The sequence below is a fragment of the Spermophilus citellus genome, assembly GCF_964194105.1.
Source record: "Spermophilus citellus genome assembly, chromosome: 9".
In the NCBI taxonomy this organism is placed as follows: Eukaryota; Metazoa; Chordata; class Mammalia; order Rodentia; family Sciuridae; genus Spermophilus; species Spermophilus citellus.
The window spans coordinates 120,715,389-120,735,547 of NC_138191.1; the positions used below are offsets into that span (position 1 = coordinate 120,715,389).

The 20,159-nt window shown below is 40.6% G+C and overlaps 1 protein-coding gene across 2 annotated transcripts in view; it reads right to left on the bottom strand.

Annotated features, from left to right (window-relative positions):
* Nucleotides 1-20,159, bottom strand: part of DHDDS (dehydrodolichyl diphosphate synthase subunit) — a 35,430-nt gene that overhangs the window by 11,137 nt on the left and 4,134 nt on the right. For both annotated transcript variants that reach the window (XM_081305165.1, XM_081305164.1), the window contains exons 4-8: nt 17,883-18,025; nt 14,621-14,737; nt 13,243-13,344; nt 2,753-2,867; nt 156-263 (exon numbers count right to left, since the gene is read on the bottom strand). In XM_081305165.1, coding sequence (XP_081161291.1) covers nt 156-263; nt 2,753-2,867; nt 13,243-13,344; nt 14,621-14,737; nt 17,883-18,025 — 585 coding nt within the window. The remainder of the gene's footprint in view (nt 1-155; nt 264-2,752; nt 2,868-13,242; nt 13,345-14,620; nt 14,738-17,882; nt 18,026-20,159) is intronic.

Consider the following 20,159-nt stretch of genomic DNA (forward strand, 5'->3'; position numbering starts at 1 on the left):
GGGAGGCTAATAAGACCTATCTCAATGGGTTCTTGGGAGCATTAAATGAGATATATCAACATGCTTATCAGAAGATGTTGGTATACAGCACGGTGGTCCATCAGTGCTAACCTTTTCTTCAATCCCTTCCAGACAGGCCGGCCTCAAACTCTTACCTGAAGCATGCTATGGTTCATCTGGAACTGCAGGATAGCCTCACAGAGGTTCCAAAATGTATATTCTGGCCAAAGAACAGGTTGGAACACTAGGCAGGAGTGGGAGGTCTGGGAAAGATAGGGAAGGAAGAGTATGGTTTATTTATTTATTTATTTTTTAAGAGAGAATTTTTTAATATTTATTTTTTAGTTTTCGGCGGACACAACATCTTTGTTTGTATGTGGTGTTGAGGATCGAACCCAGGCCGCACGCATGCCAGGCGAGCGCGCTACCGCTTGAGCCACATCCCCAGCCAAGGGTATGGTTTAGTAATGTGTTGCTGGGCTACAATGTTGGTGACTCTCCCAATGGAAGAACAGGCTGAGCAGGAAGCCCAGAAATGAGATAGCATAGGCATCCTGAGCTGCAGTGGCTTCCCTGACCAGCCCTGATTCCCTCATGGACAGGGGAGGGGTAATCTGAGGCAGTGAGATCACAAACCTGTGACAAGCAGAACTAAAACAAGTCTCAATCAACATCTCCACCATGATTTTTCTAAGAGCCAATTTTAGGAATATGAAATAACATCTGGATTATGTTATTGGCTCTTGGCTCTTAGAGGTCATCTAAGAGACACTGTCTGATAAAAGTCAGCAATGAACAAATAACATTGTTATTTTTAAGTAGCAGCAGCATGGCACCATGGTCAATTTTAATTAACCATGGTGCCATGCTGCTGCTAATTAAAAATATGGGTTCTGCATTCTGACTTCCTGGATCTGAATTCTGGCTCCATCATTTACCATCTATTTGAACTGGGGTGAGCTATTTAACCTCTTTGGGCCTCAGTTTCCTCAAGTATGAAGTTGGATAATAAGAGTATTATTTAGGGTACTATATAAATTAAATGTACATAAAGTAGAGCACAGAACAGGACACACTTAAATAATAATCACTGAACTTTTTTGGAACTTTTTTTTCCCCCCAGAGTGCTGGGGATGAAACCCAGGGCCTCACACATGCTAGGCAAACACTCGGCCACTGAGCTACAACTCCAGACCCTTATATTTTTTTTTGAGACAAGATCTTAGTTGCTGGGCTGGGGGTGTGGCTCAAGTGGTAGCGCGCTCACCTGGCATGCGTGCGGCCCGGGTTTGATCCTCAGCAAAAGATGTTGTGTCCGCCAATAACTAAAGAATAAATATTAAAAAATTCTCTCTCTCTTAAAAAAAAAAAAAAAAACATACCAACCTGCCACTTTCCTTTAAAAAAAAAAAAAAAGATCTTAGTTGCTGAGGCTAGTTTGAACAAAGTTGCTGGGATTACAGGCATGAGCCTCTGGAACTTCTGATGGCTACCACTTGCTACTTTTAATGGTAAGGATTTCAGTGCCTCATGGCAGGTAACATTAGTTGTTAGCCTGCTGTCCTAAAATATTGTTTGTTTCCCCACAACTTATACCATGGCCCCAGGTGTTTTCTCTGGGATAAGTATATTTCTTCAAAGTAATATTCTTCCAAATATTTGAAGGCTAGATTAGACCTGTCATTCCACAGGTTTTAATGACTTGTTCAGAATTTTGACTTTGCCAACAAATTTTAAGTTTCAAAACAGCAGGGATCATTTCTAACTTGGTCACTGCTATCTTTCCAGCACAAAGGAGGAAAAACTCAACTTTGTGTTTTTTTTAGGGAATAAACTGTTACCTTTTCCAGACCACTATCTTCCTTTCATTTCTACTAAGACACGAGACTCTTTATTCTCTAGATCGGCCTCTTCTGTTAAATCCTCTACTTTACCAATGTGGTCTCTTAAAGTTCAGTGCCCATAAATTCCAAATGTGATCTGAAGAGCGGAGTGGGCCACAGAACCATTAGGTGTACATTATAATTCCTTCAATGCAGCCAATACCTGAAAGCATCTTCAGCAGCTAATTATTAGTTCATGTAGACTATGGTTCATTGAAATTTCTGGACTTTAACCTTGTGAACTGCTTCCAAGTTGAGTCTTCCTCCAACCTCTCCTTGAAAAAGGACTTTCCCTAGTCATGTGCTACCCAAGGATCAAGTAACAGCAAAAACAATCTTATTTTTAAGCAAAACCAAACTTAACTGGATATGGGGGACCACTTATGAGCCAAGAGGAAACAGCAAAACCCTCAGGATGTGGATGTAGTTTAAATCCTGCATGGGCCAAGCTTGCATACATAAGGACCTTTATTCTGAAAAGGAGAGGCTGGTAACTGCAAGATAAGATCTAGCCCAAAGGTGCTAGGATAAATAGCAGGTCACCAGTGTTTCAAGGCCCCATTGGCTGAATAGGGACACAAGTGAAATATTCACTAAGGTTGGGTGGCCTTGAGTTTCCCTCTAGACTGGATACCTTACACTTTGGAAATCAAGAAGCATACAGGTTTGCAAAGCCAGGGTCAGATGAGGAAGGGAAAGCAAATGTTGCCAGGCATAGCCTACAGATACTTCTCCAGATTTTAGCCCCCTGCCCCAAGTTCCCTGGTCCCAGCATGGCTGAGAGTGGGGACAAACCACTTTCATTCAGTCTGGGTACAGTTGTAATTCTTAGCCTGACACAAACATAGTGGTGCTTGGAAACCATGTACCTGCCACAGCAAGAAGTCACTCAGCCGCACTTCTCCAGAAGTCCGTATCAAGATGTCCGGGTGAGGAGAGTGGTTGGTATAGAGGCACTTATCGAGCAGAGACTCAGAGATATCACTAGGGTAAACAGGAGACAGAAGTACACATTCATTTTTGTAGTACTCTTCTGGTGAATTTTCATGCATAAAGTTCCAGTTTACAGACCACTATCAAATATACACTCTAGAGCTAGGGATGTAGCTCAGTGGTAGAATTTGCCTATCAAACATGAGGTCTCAAGTGTGAGGTTGCAAGTTTAATACCCAGCACTGCAAAACAAAAACAAAAACAAAACCCTTGCCAATATTACCTGTTACCGAGAAGGCCCTCAACAAATGTTTGCTAAATTCACAAATTATTTATTTTATTGGTGCTGGGGATCAAACCCAGGGCCTCACACATGCTAGGCAAGTGCTCTACCATTGAGGTACATGCCCAACTCCATGAATAATTTTAAATCCTCACAACTACATAAGGTAGGGGCTGGGGTTGTGGCTCAGTGGTAGAGCGCTTGTCTATCATGCGTGAGGCACTGTGTTTGATCCTCAACACCACATAAAAATAAAATAAAGGTATTGTGTCCACCTACAACTAAAAAAAATTACATAAGGTATTTATTTTATTGTTTTTGTTTTTGTGTACTAGGGACTGAACCTAGGGGCGGGTCTATCATTAAGCTACATCTCCAGGCCATTTTATGTTTTATTTTGTGACAGCGTCTCACTAAGTTGCCCAAGCTGTCCTTAAATTTGCAATCCTCCTGCTTCAGCTTCCCAGGTATCTAGGATTATAAGTGTGCATCACTATGCCTGGTATATTCAATATTTCCATCCTCGTTTTATAGATAAGGAAACGGAGTCTCAAAGAAGATGAATAATTTGCCCAAAGTCACTTAGCTGCAAGACTAACACAAGATGTACCCTCTACAATATGTGTTTCCCCTCAATTAAAATTTGTTTCTAGGGTTGGGGATGTGGCTCAAGTGGTAGCACGCTCGCCTGGCATGCGTGCGGCCCGGGTTCGATCCTCAGCACCACATACAAACAAAGATGTTGTGTCCGCCGAAAAACTAAAAAATAAATATTAAAAAAATTAAAAAAAAAGAAAGAAAAGAAAATTTGTTTCTAAAAAGCATATACAAGGGCTGGGGATGTGGCTCAAGTAGTAGCGCACTCGCCTGGCATGCGCAAGGCGCTGGGTTTGATCCTCAGCACCACATAAAAATAAAATCAAGATGTTGCGTCTACCGAAAACTAAAAAATAAACATTAAAAAAATTCTCTCTCTCTCTCAAAAAAAAAAAAAAAAAGCATATACACTATATACACTATGATCCAGCAATTTGATAAAATACTACACAACTATTTAATTTTTTTAATAAAGATAAATCTAAATATACCAATTTGGAAAGATGCCCTAAGTCTAATGTTACCTGGAAAAAGCAAGTTTTAGAAGATATACAATGTGGGCCGGGGATGTGGCTCAAGCGGTAGCGCGCTTGCCTGGCAAGCGTGCGGCCCAGGTTCGGTCCTCAGCACCACATACAAACAAAAGATGTTGTGTCTGCCAAAAAACTAAAAAATAAATAGAAAAAAAAAATCTCTCTCTCTTAAAAAAAAAAAAAAAGGCATACGATGTGAAAAACAAACACATATCTCTATACTCAAACACTCACATGCATGAACATTTATGTGAAGAAGAAAGTCTAAAAAGCCACATGTATACTATTAACACTGGGTTGTACAAGAAATAAGGAATGGAAAGACCATCTCTCTTTATATACTTCTGTTATTATTTGGATTCAGTATCAGGAGCATTTTCAGTTAGATATATTGGTGCACACCTGTAATTCCAGTGACTTGGAAGACAGAGGCAGGAAGATCTCAAATTTAAAACCACCCTTAACAATTTAGCAAGACCCTGTCTCAAAAATTAAAAAGGGGGACTGGGTTTGTGACTCAGTGGTAGAATCCTTGCCTAGCATGCATGAGGCACTGGGTTCGATCCTCAGCAACACATTAAAAAATAAATAAAGATATTGTGTCCACCTAAAACTAGGGAATATTTTTTAAAAAATTAAAAAGGGTCTGGGATGTAGCTCAGTGGTAGACACCCCAGGGTTTAATCCTCAGTACCATATAAACAAAACAAAAAGAGAATTTTTAAAACCTTATTTAAAGTCATATGGATTCTAAAACATTGTAAAAACATCCATATTATTTGGGATTTTGTGTGTATGTGTGCTAGGGATTGAACTTGGCCTTGTATATGCTAAGTATATACTCTTACCACTGAGCTAAACTCTCAGGACCTCTTCACTTATTATTTTTTTAAATATTTTTTAGGTGTAGATGGACACAACACAATGCCTTTATTTTTATGTAGTGCTGAGAATCAAACTCGGGTCCCGCCCGTGCTACGTGAGCGCTCTACCTCTGAGCCACAATCCCAGCCTTCTTCACTTTTTTTTTTTTTAAGAGAGAGTGAGAGAGGAGAGAGAGAGAGAGAGAGAATTTTTTTAATTTTTTTTTTTTTAGTTCTCGGCGGACACAACATCTTTGTTGGTATGTGGTGCTGAGGATCGAACCGGGGCCGCACGCATGCCAGGCGAGCGCGCTACCGCTTGAGCCACATCCCCAGCCCTTCACTTATTTTATTTATTTTTTTTTTAGAGAGAAAGAGAGAATTTTTTTTTTTTTTTAAAGAGAGAGAGTGGGGGGGGAGAGAGAGAGAGAGAGAGAGAGAGAATTTTTTTTAATATTTATTTATTTTTTCTTAGTTCTCGGCGGACACAACATCTTTGTTGGTATGTGGTGCTGAGGATCGAACCCGGGCCGCACACATGACAGGCGAGCGAACTATCGCTTGAGCCACATCCCCAGCCCCTTCACTTATTTTTTATTGAGACAATGTCTCACTGAGTTGCTGAGGTTGGCCTCGAAACTTGCAATCCTCCTGCCTCAGCTTCCCAAATCTCTAGGATTGCAACCATGGATGGCATTAGTCCTCAGGATTCTAAACAAACAAAATGATCAGTTCTCTTGTTCAATCCTTAATACCACATAAACAAAACAAAAAGAGCATTTTAAAAAATTCAGGCAGTGGGCAAAATGCTCTTAGAAAAGAAATAACTCTAAAAGGGGAAAGATAAAATGGACAAAATCAAAATGAAACATCTGTAGATTTTGGGCAACAAAAACCTACCAATGAATGGCACTTGCTGACTACATGAAGACTTTTCAGAAATACTATCTATTAAATAACAGTAAAATACTGGCTTTGAACAAATTAGAATAGTTGACATTTAAAAATCTCTGCAGTGGGTATGCTGGTGGTACCTCTAATCCTAACAACTTCAGAGGATGAGGCAGGAAGATCACAAATTCAAGGCCAGCCTAGAAAATTTACACACCCTGTCTCAAAATAAAAAGGGCTGGGGGTGGGTATCTCAGTGGTTAAAGCATTTCTGCGTTTAATCCCCAGTACCAAAGCTATTCCCCCAACCAAAAGTGCAATCTTGGCAAGAATGAAATGAAATGGGGATCTCCAGACCCAGATCCTGAGGAAGCAATCCAAAATGCAGACAAGAATTAAACTCAAGAATTTCAGGTTGGGTATGGCAACTCAAGCAGCAAATCCAGAACCACGGTTTCGTACCTGAAGTGGAGGAGCAGGACCTCTCACTCAACCTGTGTCTTCTACTTGAGAAAGCAGAATGAAATGTCTCTCAGCAGCACATGCTTTCACTAGTATCAGTGTGTAGACACCGTTCTTGTGGGTGTTAACTTCAAGTTTAGCTTGAATAAAGGGATTTGGGCGACCATTTACCTTAATTACTGTTAGATTTGAAATGTCTTTGAAGAATAGGGTTGACACAGATGCAGCAATATGGAAGACTAGAAGATGGGATTATAGTGGCACCTCCTTCCTCCACAGAAAATCTTAATTAAGCTTTTCCAGAAATCTTCACCATAATTGATCTTAGGACTATCAGCACAATAATCTCTATGAAAGAGTTCAATGTAGTTAAGCTTTCTATTGCCTGTTGCTCTATCTTACTTGGCCACAGGCCTGAAAGAGATCAGCACTCCAGGCTGTGAATACCCCTTCACTAGTTTTTTCACAAACATTTATGGACTATCTAGTATAGTAACAATATATATAATAGCTTGTGGAAGTGTGTTTGCAAATGCAAAGTGTAATAAGAAAGATCCTTTAATAAGGCCTCTGGCCTTGGGCTGCAGCTTCACAGAGATGTTTACATTTCAAAGATAAGATGCTACTAATTGTGCTCCATGGTAACAGCTTGGGGCGGGGGAGAAAGGGGAGAAGCAGCTCTCTCCTTTTTAGGCACTGTCCTTGAAGGGTTAAATTGCCCAGAAGAGTGAAAGAAAAGGCTGCTTTTGTGTGAACTTCTGCAGATTGTGAACTTCTGAGCCATTCCAAATACATACTAGGTATAAAGTTCTGAAACTACCTGAACTTGGGGTTCAGGGGGATTGATTGATTACAGTGAAAGCTTTGCCCTCTGAACCTGGCTACAGCCAAATAAATCTGTTTCCTGCTGTCTTCAGTGTCTTGCCTGTCTTTCCCACAACAGGATCACACTTATCTGTGTTCCTATGGAAACTATTTGAATATTTGTTTTATGTGGATTTTTATTCACTTTTCAAACAAAACTACTGAAGAGTGCCCCTTCAGCTGCCCAGCAAGCATGCGTAGCTTATACAATGGCAGATTGGGCCAAAAGCTTAATGTTGTGACCTGTTTTGAAAATAAAGTGTCTTGAAATAATAAAAATAAAAAAGAATTTCAGGTTGGGGATGTAGCTCAGTGGTTGAGTGCTTGCCAAGCATGTATGAGGCTATGGGTTCAATCCTCAATAGTGCACCCCCCAAAAAAAAATTAATTGTGGCATTATTTGTAATAATGAGAAATTGGAAAATTGAATACATTGACAACAAGACAACAAATAGAAAAAACAAATACAGGAATGGCTAAAGTACAGTAAGATACTTGGTAACTGGTAAAAATAATGTTAAGGCAAGGGCTTAATACATGTGAGACAAGCTCTCTACCATTGAGCTACATACACAACACTTTTCATTTTATTTTGAGACAAAGTCTCACTGATTTGCCAAAGCTAGCCTTGAATTTGTGATTCTCCTGCCTTAGCCTCCCAAGAGGCTGAGCCTAGAAGTGTCGGCCACCTGACCTGGCTTGCATTTTTTTTTTTTTTTTGTACCAGGGATTGAACTCAGGGACACTTAACCACTGAGCTACATCCCCAGACCTATTTTGTATTTTATTTAGAGACAGGTTCTTACTGAGTTGCTTAGTGTCTCGCTTTTTGCTGAGACTGGCTTTGAACCTGTGATCCCCCTGCCTCAGCCTCCCAAACTGCTGGGATTACAGGTGTGCACCACCATGCCTGGCTTATTACTATTATTTTATAAGGAATATAGAGGCCTATACAAAGTCAAGTCATCTGTTCAAAGTAACTCAGTGGAAGAGAAGTATCCTTCAGACTCAATCTTATTCCTTCTATAATTCCAGAGTCACAAAACAATCTATTAATTTGACTGCCAGAGAAAAAAATATATACCTAGAAGAAAAGAAAGAGCTGAATGGTGATGAGAGAAAAGGAAAATGCAGCTATTAGGGATAGCCTAATTATAATAAATTCTCTGATTTTCTGATATAAATGCAGGTTTGTCTAAATTTGAATAATGTAAAAAGAACTGCCTCTTGCTCTGATTGAACTGCATATCAAGCTGCAGGAGCTAATGGGTTGAGACATCACCCTCCTGACCCTGGTGATACTGCCCAGCCCACATACTCTGTCTGCATGAGAACCCTACAGAGGCAAATTATTTAACAAACTAGGGCAGAGAAGATGGATTGGGGGAAACTTGCTGGACAATAAGCAGGAGGTAAGGTCAGTGGATACTGCAGTGTGGTGTGAGGGTAAAGTATACTGAACAAGAGATGAGATCAGAGTTCTAGGTCTGTACATGAATGAATAGTAAATCTACTTGCTAAAAAGCTTTCTGTTGTTATTTTTAATATATTATTTCATACATGCAAAGGATTTGAAACACATTAATTATAAAACACAATATATGGGGCTGGGGCTGGTGGCTCAGCAGTAGAGTACTCGCCTAGGACGTACAAGGTTCTGGGTTCAAACCTCGGTACCACATAAAAATAAATAAAATAAAGATATTGTGTCCAACTACGACTAAAAGAATTTTAAAAAGCCCCACAATATAATGACCAAGCTAAAAAAATTATCAAAGACTTACATCCACTCATACATCCCTCTCCTACCTAATCCTCCCAACTGACCCCCTCATCCCCATTCAGTTAGTATCTTATTTTTTTCTCATTTTCTTTTCTCTCTCTTTTTTTGGGGAGAGTGAAGCCAGGGGTGCTTTATCTCTGAGCTGTATCTCCAGCCTTTCTTTTTATTTTGAGATAGGGAATTGAATCACTAAGTTATTTAAAGCCCAGCTAAATTGCTGAAGCTGGGCTGGCCCTGAACTTTTGGTTCTCCTACCTCAGCATTTTTTTTTTTTTTTTTTTTTTGGTACCAGGGATTGAACCCCACAGGAGTTTACCACTGAGCAACATCCCTCCCGTCCTATTTATTTTTTCAAACAGTGTCTCTCTGAGTTGCTTAGGGCCTCACAAAGTTGCTGAAGTTTGCTTTGAACTCATAATCCTCCTGCTGGGATTAGAGGTGTGCGCCATCATGCCCAGTTTTTTTTTTGTTGTTGTTGTTGTTTTTTAGTTATGGATGGAGACACTTTATTTTTACTTATTTATCTTTTTTTAAAAAAAATTTTTCCCCCAGTGTGATGCTGAGGATTGAACCTAGGGCCTCACACATACTAGGCAAGTGCCACAACCCCAGCCCTCTTTTTCCCTTTAAGGCTCATTGTACTCTACCCAATCAGTAAAGGCAGTTTCTTAAAACTCCATCCTAGAGTTTCTCTTCTCACTGGAGACTGTCCTTAGCTTCCTTAGAAGAAGCTAAGAAAGCAAGAAACTCTCCTGTCTTGGTCTCCCTCACTGGGATTACATATAAGTGTATGCCACTGTGCCCAGATCATATAAATTTTTTTTTTTTTTTGGTACTAGGGATTAAACTCAAGGGTACTCAACCAAATGCCTTTCTTACCCTACATACAGATGACCTTCATGCTGGTATCTCCAGTCCCAACCCTTCAATTATTGATCTGACATCTCTGTTCAACATCTATAGCAGATTCCAAACCAAAGTTCTAGCCTGATCCTTAAACTGGATTATCTCCAGGGATGTATAGCACAGTGAAGGGCTCCTCTCTTCGCTGTTAAAAACACTGAATACATGGGGCTGGGGTTGTGGCTCAGTGGTAGGGCGCTCGCCTCGCATGTGTGAGACCCTGGGTTCAATCCTCAACACCACATAAGAATAAATAAGTGAAATAAATAATATTGTTTCCAACTACAACTAAAAAAATAAATATTAAAAAAAAAACACTGAATATACCCTTCACACATCCTTCCCCAGTCAGTCCACTGAATTCTCTATATATGCCAAACATATGTTAAGTAAACACTCAACTATTGAGCTGTGATCCCAGGCCAAAATGATTGCTTTTCCTGGTCTTTTTGTGATGCTAGGGATCAAAACCAGGGCCTCATGTATGCCAAGCAAGTGTTCCACCACAGAGCTGCACCTCCAGCTAGTCCTCTTGATTTTACCTGCTTCGTAGCTCTGGACAAGCCTGCTCTATCCATTCCAGCAGCACCACCACAATCCAGTCACTTTCTACTGGAACTTATCAGTAGTCTGGAAACCAATGGAGCTCCTCATTCTCTTGCCTCATTCTCTGGTAACTGCTTATTCCTTCCTAGGGCACTTATCATTTGCCTTCCCTATCAAGTCCAAAGAGCTAAAAAGCTTGTTTCCTTTTAACATAAACATTTATCATTATTTTTCACAGGGTCTCACTGAGTTGCTTAGTGCCTTGCTGTTTGCTGAGGCTGGCTTTGATCCCAAGATCCTCCTGTCTTAGCCTCTCAAGCCATGGGATTACAGGCATGCACCGCTATATCTAGCTTCATAAAATAGTTTTAAAAACCATTCTCTTACTGGGTGTGGTGGTAAACACCTGCAATTCCAGCAACTTTAGAGGCTGAGGCAGAACTGCAACTTAGCAAGATCCTTTCTCAAAAATAAATATTTAGTAAATGAAAAAATAAATGAAAGCTATTAACAGCAAAATAAATAAATAAATATTTAGGTAGAATGCCCCAGATTCAATTCCCAGTACTGTAACTGTCTTCTCAAAATACAACAAAGCAAAAAAATAAATACATAAAAAATAAACAGCTATCTTTGTAGGGCTGGGGCTGTAGCTATGTGGTAGGATACTTGCTTAGCATGTGTGAAACCCAGGGTTCCATTCCCAGCACCACAAAAACAAAACAAGAAAACTCTCCTCTTCTTTTTTCTACTTTCACCAAGCTTCCTTCCTCCCTTCCCTCTCTCCCTTCCATCCTTTCCTTCCTTCCTTCCTTCCTTCATTTTGCAGTGCTGGGATTGGAACCCAGAGCCTTTGCGCATGCTAGCCAAGTACTTTACTATTGAGCTACATCCCCAGGTCTAACTTCTTGACTTTTTTTTTTTAAGAGAGAGGGAGAATTTTTAATATTTATTTATTTTTTTTTTAGTTTTCAGCGGACACAACACCTTTGTTTGTATGTGGTGCTGAGGATCGAACCCGGGGCCGCTCGCGTGCCAGGCGAGCGCGCTACTGCTTGAGCCACATTCCCAGCCTAACTTCTTGACTTTTAATCTAGTTTCCAGTCAATCAAATTATACTTGAGAAGGGAATCAGAAAAATTCCTAGGTCCCAAGATTTCATACAATAGAGATAAAAGAGAAGCATTCTAGAATCAGACAGCTTTAGATATGGGTCCCAGTTCTGGCACTTATTAGCAGAATTACCCTGGGTCAGTTACTTCAATGCTGTCCATCTAAAAATTGGACAAAAGGGGTTGGGGTTGTAGTTCAGTGGTAGACTGTTTGCCTAGCTACACAAAACCTTGGATACAATCCCCAATAATTTCAAAAATAAATAAATAAAGACTTGAATTTCTCACACATGAAGTTAATGACTAAATCTATAACATGTTGTCTGGGTTATTTTGTTACTAATATTTACTAATGCTATTATTTGTTTACTAATCTATTTTTTTATTATTTACTTTTTTTTTTTAGTTATAGGTGGACACAATGTCTTTATTTTATATTTATGTGGTGCTGAGGATCGAACCCAGTGCCTCACACATGCTAGGCAATCAATGAACCTCTGAGCCATAATCCCAGCCCCATTTACTAATCTATTACTAAAGGTTACTTAATACTAACATCAGACAGATGGCTTTGAAAGTCGCTCCCAGCTCAAATGATTAAAATCCCACTCTGTCACTAATGATTATGAACTTTCTTTCTCCCCGCCCCCCCAGCAACTTTTTTTTTTCCCAGTATTGGGTATTGAACTTAGCACCCAGACAAGTGTTCTACCACTTAGCTATATCCCCAGCCCCGCCCTGCCTTTTTTTGAGCCAGGGTCTTGCTAAGTTGCTCAGGCTGGCTTCGAACTTGTGATCTTCTTGCCTCAGACTCCCAAGTAGCTGGGATTATAGGCCCGCACCACCATGCCTGGCAACAACTTTCTTTTTCTGAAAAAAACCTTAATGTTGTGTGAAACTGTAATGTGAGAGAACTAAGAGTCTCCCCCCAACACAGTACATTCCTGAAAAATCATTTGTGGGAGCCACTTCAAATGCATGCCCCTTTAAGTCCTGATGCACCATGGGGATCTGGCGTGGTAGTGCCATAACTGTGACTTGGCCTAATAAGGTGTGGCCCTGGGAGTGGTCCTAGGAGTAGGCCACATGCAGAGGGGTTGAGCTACACTCACCTGTTCTTTTGTAATCCTATCCCTTGCCTCATTTGAATGGCTTCTCCAAAAAAGAAAAAAAAAAAAAGGGTTCAGCATGTGTTTTCTCTCTCTCTTTCCACAGGCCCCCTAAGGGTGGAGGAGCTGACACAGGATCCAAAGAAAAAGGTATTTCTCTGTGTGGTTATTTTGTGCAGCCCAGTTCACCTGGAGTGACCTTGAGTGTTTAGTGGTGGAATACAACAATCAGTCTTGGAAAAATACTGCCAAAAGGCCAGGTAGGTGTCATTTTTCATTGAATGGCATGGCCTCATCACCTGTTTTGCTGTTTCTCTGGAGCTTCTTGATGTGTGGTGAACTCAGAAAAAATCTGAAGTAAGCCATAATAATTCTAACCTCTACATTTGGGAGATCCCTTTAAATCTTTCCATGGCCAAATACATGGTGCAGGAAGATCTGTTCTTCTTGTCAGTCACCAGGAGAAAGAACTCAAGGTACCTGGGATCTAGTAGGCCTTGCTCTACTCCCCAGGCCATCTCTCTCACAGCATTGGTGATCTCATGACGGGATGTGTATGCAAAGCAGACATTCAGGAAACACCTGAGGAGGGAAGAACAGGACAATTTACAGAGACAGATGACTTGGATGGAGTCCCTGATTAGAGTGGCCCTATCTTAAAAGGACATAGAATATGAAATGTTAACTGTGCATACTTCTGAAAGGTGGGATTGTGATTTCCAAGATTTCTTGGAATAAACTTATTAGTTTTATAAGATGAAAAATTTGAAATGGTCTCTATTACCCTCTTAACCTCTCCTCTTCTATTGCCAACCAGCTTGCAGAGGATGTGAACCACTGTGACATTAGCACAGCAAAGGAGATCTGATGAAAAACACAGCACTGCCAAGCACATATTATATTCCAAAGCCACACATTATGAAGTTTACTTATTACTCTATTCACCTTCTAATTGTATGACCTGCCAAGATCATTATATCCATGGGTTAAAGGAGTGGATAGAAAATTAGGCTGGAGACATAAGTTACTGGCAGAGCATTTATCTAGTGTATGCAGAATCCTCAATTCAATCCCTAGCAAACAACCTTTTTTTTTTTTTTTTTTGGTACTAGGGATTGAACCCAGGGGTGCTTAACCACTGAGCTGCATCCCCAGTCTTTGTTATTTGAGATAGGGTCTAAGTTGCTTAGGGCCTCGCTAAATTGCTAAGGCAGGCCTTCTTGAATTTGTGATCGTCTTGCCTCAGCCTCCTGAGTTGCTGGGATTTACAGGCATGTACGACCATGCCTGGCAAGAAAAAGCACTTCTAAAAAATAATTTCTTTCTTTTGTGTATGTGTTACTGGGGATTTAACCCAGGGGCACTTTACCATTGAGCTACGTTCCCAGCCTTTTTTGTTTTGAGTCAGGGTCTTGCTAAAGTGGCCAAGGCTGGCCTTGTACTTGTGATCCTCCTGCCTCAATCTCCCAAACTGCTGGGATTACAGGCATGTGCCACTATGCCTATCTTAAGAAATAATTGCTTGAAGGATGTATCTTCAGAGAGACAAGGATGAGGACTGCTCCATTTCCATCCCAATGCTTATCAGGTCTAAAAAAAACATGTATATTAATTTGGGGATGGGGTGGGGAAAATATGAAAAAGTGTGTCTATGTATTAATATACACACTAATAACATTATTTAGTAGCATCAATGGTCTGTCCTACAGATGGAAGAAGGAAGTCCTTTAGCATCCCAAATTATTTCCTCATTGCCCCTATACCAAATACAGACCAAGAAAGGCTGAGGATGTCTCCCTAAAAGCAGCAGGAAATCAAAGAGGGATACAGGTTTCTGAGGGGATATCTGAGCACTTACTTATTATAGTTCTTAGTGGCCTGTACGGCTTGTGCAATCAACTCCTGGAGGTCCAAGGGCAACAAATGCAGATCACCCAAGACCCGGATGCATACCCCATGTTTCTGCAGCTTCTCCCTGATTGGGAAAAAGGAGGCAGTGCTGAGACAAAGCACCTATTCAGCTGGAGAGGGCAAGGAGCTTAGATAAAAACCAAACACCAGCTTCTAAGTGCTTTCCTCCATCATGCACTGTTCTGTGTGTATTATTTCAGTGTATTATTTCTCTTCAACAGCTTTCAAAGGAGTTTTTACTACACTGTTGAGGATCAGAAAGAATAGTCAGGTATGGACTGTCTAAGGTCATGCAGTCATCAACTGTTATATATGCACTGAAGTCATGCTCTATCTGCCATAAGAACCCAAATGTCTTTTTTTCACCCCAGGATTGAATCCAGGGGTAAAAAAGCTACATCCCCAGTCTACTTTTTATTTTCAGACAGGGTCTTGCTAAGTTGCTGAGGTTGGCCTCAAACTTGTGATCCTCCTGCCTCAGCCTCCAGAGTCACTGGGATTACAGGAGTGCACCACCACACCCAGCTAGAGAACTAAAACTCTGATCATACATTATACCAACCTAAGAGTCCTTGTTGGCAAATTAAGTTGTATTTTATGCATTCTATGATGTGTCTGTCCCACTTTGACAAGTAAGCAAACTGCTCTAGGGCAGGAGTTGTATTATTGGTTTTGTTATGTTCTGGTGAAATATGCTATGAAAGTAACAGCTAACATTAATTATGTTTCCTAAGTATCAGACAGTAGTCTACGTACTTTATATACATTCTATTCTCAAAACAATTTTGAGATAATACCACCATAATTCCCCTTTACAGATGAGGAGACTAAGGCATAGGGAGATTAGATAATTTGTTCAGACAGCAGTTGAATGAATAGCCAGGATTTAAATCCAGGGAGTCTTGCTATAGAGCCTGTCCTCTTAATCATACTATAGCACTTCCACACAGTAACTTCCAGTCTCCATACACATGAGAACAAATTCACTGTTTTTCACCCAGCTTCTCTCAGTTGGAAATGCTATGGAGAAACCAAATCCTTCCTACTTCAGAAATGGGAGCTCAACACCATAGGATGGGGACGGATCTCTGGCAGTTCTTTTTTTTTTTTTTTTTTTTAAGAGAGAGGAGAGAGAGAAGAGAGAGAGAGAGAGAGAGAATTTTTAATATTTATTTTTCAGTTTTTTGGCGGACACAACATCTTTGTTTGTATGTGATGCTGAGGATCGAACCCGGGCTGCACACATGCCAGGCAAGCGCGCTACTGCTTGAGCTACATCCCCAGCCTCTCTGGCAGTTCTTAAAGCACCTTGATCCAGAGCTGAAGGCCACATCCACATAGCCCACCGAATATAACCTTCATCTACATTTCTTCAAGGTGTGTGAAGCAAAATCTAGAGCTATAGCTGACATACAGTCAAACCAAAGCAAAATCTGAATTAAGAACTCTTAGATTCTGGGCTGGGGATGTGGCTCAAGCGGTAGCGTGCTCACCTGGCATGCGTGCAGCCCGGGTTTGATCCTCAGCACCACATACAAACAACCATGTTGTGTCCGCCAAAAACTAAAAAAGTATTAAAAAATTAAAAAAAAAAAAAAGAACTCCTAGATTCAAGCCCTAGTACCCTCACATGCTTGCTAACCTTGCATAAACACTTTCTGTTTTTTCATGGTAAGCTATGTCCATTTTCTCTAGTACTGATTACAGCAATCTCAGTATTACCTCCACTGTCATATGTTTTGATCTTATAAGAATTATAAGGTTGTTTCCTATTTTTTAGCACACATGTAGTAGACAGCAGCTCATCTCTGGGGCCAGTAAGATCCAGGGACACACCTTGGCTATGCCTGTTTCTGATAGCTGTGTGATTCAGAATATATGCCTTAACTTCTCTGGTTTTTATGTTCTTCCTCTCTAAAACAGGGCTAATAATATCCTTCTTGTGAGGTAATGTGACCATTAAATGAGAGGACATCTGAGGTTAAGGGCCTGACACACACTAAGCATTTACAAAAATAAGATTAGTACAAAAGAATGTTTCTCCCCACACCTCCATCTTCAGAACCTGGGCATGATGACTCTGAGTTGAATGATGACTTTGAGTAGAATGAACTCTGCTAGGAACCAAGGAGCGATGTTTGCAGCCCAGGGTCTCACCATTCTAAAACAGACTGTGGGAAAGCCCGGCTATGCTTTCCACCACCCACAAAGGGACAGAAATGGCAAAATCAACTCCCCAGAAGCTTCTTCTAGGCCCATCACTGCTGGAACCTAGGGTCTGTTCTCTCATCTTCCTACTCCTAGGTATGAGCTGGGCAGACAACAGCTATCAGCTGTTAATTAAGACTTTTGGGCAATTGTGACTGAAGAGGGATCCATGCTATTTGTGTGCAAGGGATTGAACCCATGAACGCTTTACCACTGAGTAACACTCCCAGCCCTTTTTAAAATTTTATATTTATATTTTATTTGCTAGCTTTGAACTCATGATCCTCCGGCCTCAGCCTCCCAAGCTGTGGATATTATGGGAGTGTGCCACTGAGCCTGGTGGGACCTATGTTTCAAAGAAAAAAAAATCTCCATTAAACATCCTCTTTCCCCATTTTTGGCTTTGCTCCCTAAGTAAGCCTAAACTTTGTGACAGGTAATGTTATTGTTGTGATAGTATTAATACTTCCCAATAGAGGACTCAAGCATCTCCCAGCCCTCCCAAGAGACTATGCAAGAGGAGCATAGTAACTTTGTAGGGATCTATATGCAGCAACAAATGACTTCTTCATATTGCCTTCCATTCCCCTAGTGACAATTTATTGTTTCTAGGATAAACATTTGATCAAGGTGAGCCAACTAAGATTCGAGCTCATTCTGGACTGTTCTCTTGAAGCAGAGAAATATGGTCTGCAGAGAGGAGAAAGAAAATGTATGAAGAGGTTCTACCAAATGGATTTTAATTCTTGATTTCAGTTTTGCTTGAGGCTGGCTGTAATTGTCTTTAAATTCTGTGAAATATCTCAATATCCTTCATTAAATGCCCCCTTGAAAGAAAGAAAAAAGAAAAACTAGTTTGCATTTCTGATACTTGCCACCAGAGATCTAACATTAAAAGGACTTAGAGGCCCTTAAATAAGCCTCAGATAACAGAGCTGTGAATGCCAGGGGAAGGCTGCAAGTGGAGGAAGAACACGTTCTCTCCTCAGATAGCATCTTACTGTTCTTCCATCAAGCAGGTGAACTTCTGCCGGGCCAGATCCAGTAGCCCATCAACCTCACTCTTGGAGCGTTTGAAGTTCTCAATGCTGAACGCGTAGACTGTCACTTCAAGGATGCCCAAGTTCAAACACCAGCGCAGAGTCTGAGAGGGGAGAAGGTAAAGAGCTAGGACACAGGAAGAGAAGAAAAGAAATAAGAGATGCTTCAGCCCTGACTCAGAGTTGAGATGGGACAGACTTTTCTCCTCAAAGCTGGGTAAAGCTATAATAATAGTAGTGCTATGTGAGAATAATCAAATAAGCAGAAAGCTTCTGTTTAAGAAACTGAAAAATACAGGCTGGGGTTGTGGCTCAGTGGTAGAGCACTCACCTAGCATGTAATGAGGCACTGGGTTTGATCCCCAGCAACACATAAAAATAAATAAATAAAATAAAGATGGTATGTCCATCTACAACTTAAAAAAAAAAAAAAGAAAAAAAAAGAAACTAAAAAATGTGATCTTAGTGAATGTGACTACATAGATGCTAATGTGGTGTACTAAAAAGAACTCTCCACTGAGAATGTGAAGACCTAGGTTCTGGCCCTTGGCTGCATCATGGACTTGTTATGGGACCAGAGACAAATTATTTAACTGCTCTGGGTTAAAATCTCCTGGTCTGAATAAAGGGATCACAATCTATCCATAACAAGGTGGCTAACAAATAATATAAAATATAAGATATTCACAGCACAACTTAATTTTTCTGATATTATGAGAGACTAATAAATTAAAAGGTTAAAGCAATAATTGGACAATTATGCAACATTTCAGAGTTGGCAATTTTTTTTGTAGTTAAAGATGGATAGCATGCCTTTATTTTGTTTATTTTTATGTGGTGCTAAGGCTCAAACCCAGTGCCTCACATATGCTAGGCAAGTGTGCTCTGCCACTGAGTTACAGCCCCAGCAAATGTTTTTCATGTATATTATTTCATTTGATTTTTCTTTTCTTTTTTTCACCCCCTCAGTCCTGGGAATTGAACCCAGAGCTCTTACCACTGAGCTACACCCCCAACCCTTTTTTATTTTAAAAAGGGTTTCACTAGGGCTGGGGATGTGGCTCAAGCGGTAGCGCGCTCGCCTGGCATGCGTGCGGCCCGGGTTCGATCCTCAGCACCACATACCAACAAAGATGTTGTGTCCGCCAAGAACTAAAAATAAATATTAAAAATTCTCTCTCTCTCTCTCTCCTCTCTCACTCTCTCTTTAAAAAAAAAAAAAAAAAAAAAAAAAAAGGGTTTCACTAAATTGCCCAGGTTAGCCTTGAATTTGAACTTACAATTCTCCTGCACTGCCTTCTCTTGCTGGGACTATAGGCATGCACCCCCATGCCTAGCCCCTTCATCTGATTTTTTCAAACAATCACTTAAAAGTGGCATAACTGTCTTCATGCCTAATTTATACCTGGTAAAACAGACTCATAAAGCTGAAAAATCATGTCAAAATTCTCCACTGTATGATTTTATTATATGAAATTTTAGAACAGGAAAAATCAGTCTATAGTTACAGAAAGGAGAAGGGAGAACAGGTCTAGACTGGGAAGGGACATAGGAAACTTTCTGCAGAGATGGTTCTATATCTTGTCAGGGTTAGATGAATGCAATTATTAAAAACTGAAGTGTGTGTATTGCACTGTATGAAATCATATTTCAATTTAAAAAGAAGGAAAACTTGGGTTGGGGATGTAGCTCAATAGTAGAGCACTTGCCTAGTATGCATGAGGCCTTGGGTTCTATCCCCCAGCCTCAGGAGGGGAAAAAAAGCAAGTAAGAAAAAAACCACATAATTTACTCAGTCCTCTGGGGTTGCTCTAACCCAGATCACTAAAGATGGAGAACAATCCTGAGTCAAGAAAAACAATGAGATGGGGAGCTGGAGGTTAAAGATGAGGATAAAAGACATTCAAACACAACTGAAGAACAGTGGCTCCTGCTTGTAATCCCAGTGGCTTGGGAGGTTGAGACAGGAGGACTGCAAGTTCCAGGCCAGAGTCACTCAGCAACTTGGCAAGGGAGGCACTATGCAACTTAGCAAGACCCCATCTCAAAATAAATAAAAAGGATTGGGGAAGCCAAGTGTGGTAACGCATGCCTGTAATCCCAGCAGCTCAGGAGGGTGAGCAGGAGGATCATGAGTTCAAAGCTAGCCTCAGCAAAAGGGAGGCACTAGGCAATTCAGTGAGACCCTGTCTCTAAATAAAATACAAAAAATAGGGTTCAGTGGGCGAGTGCCCCTGA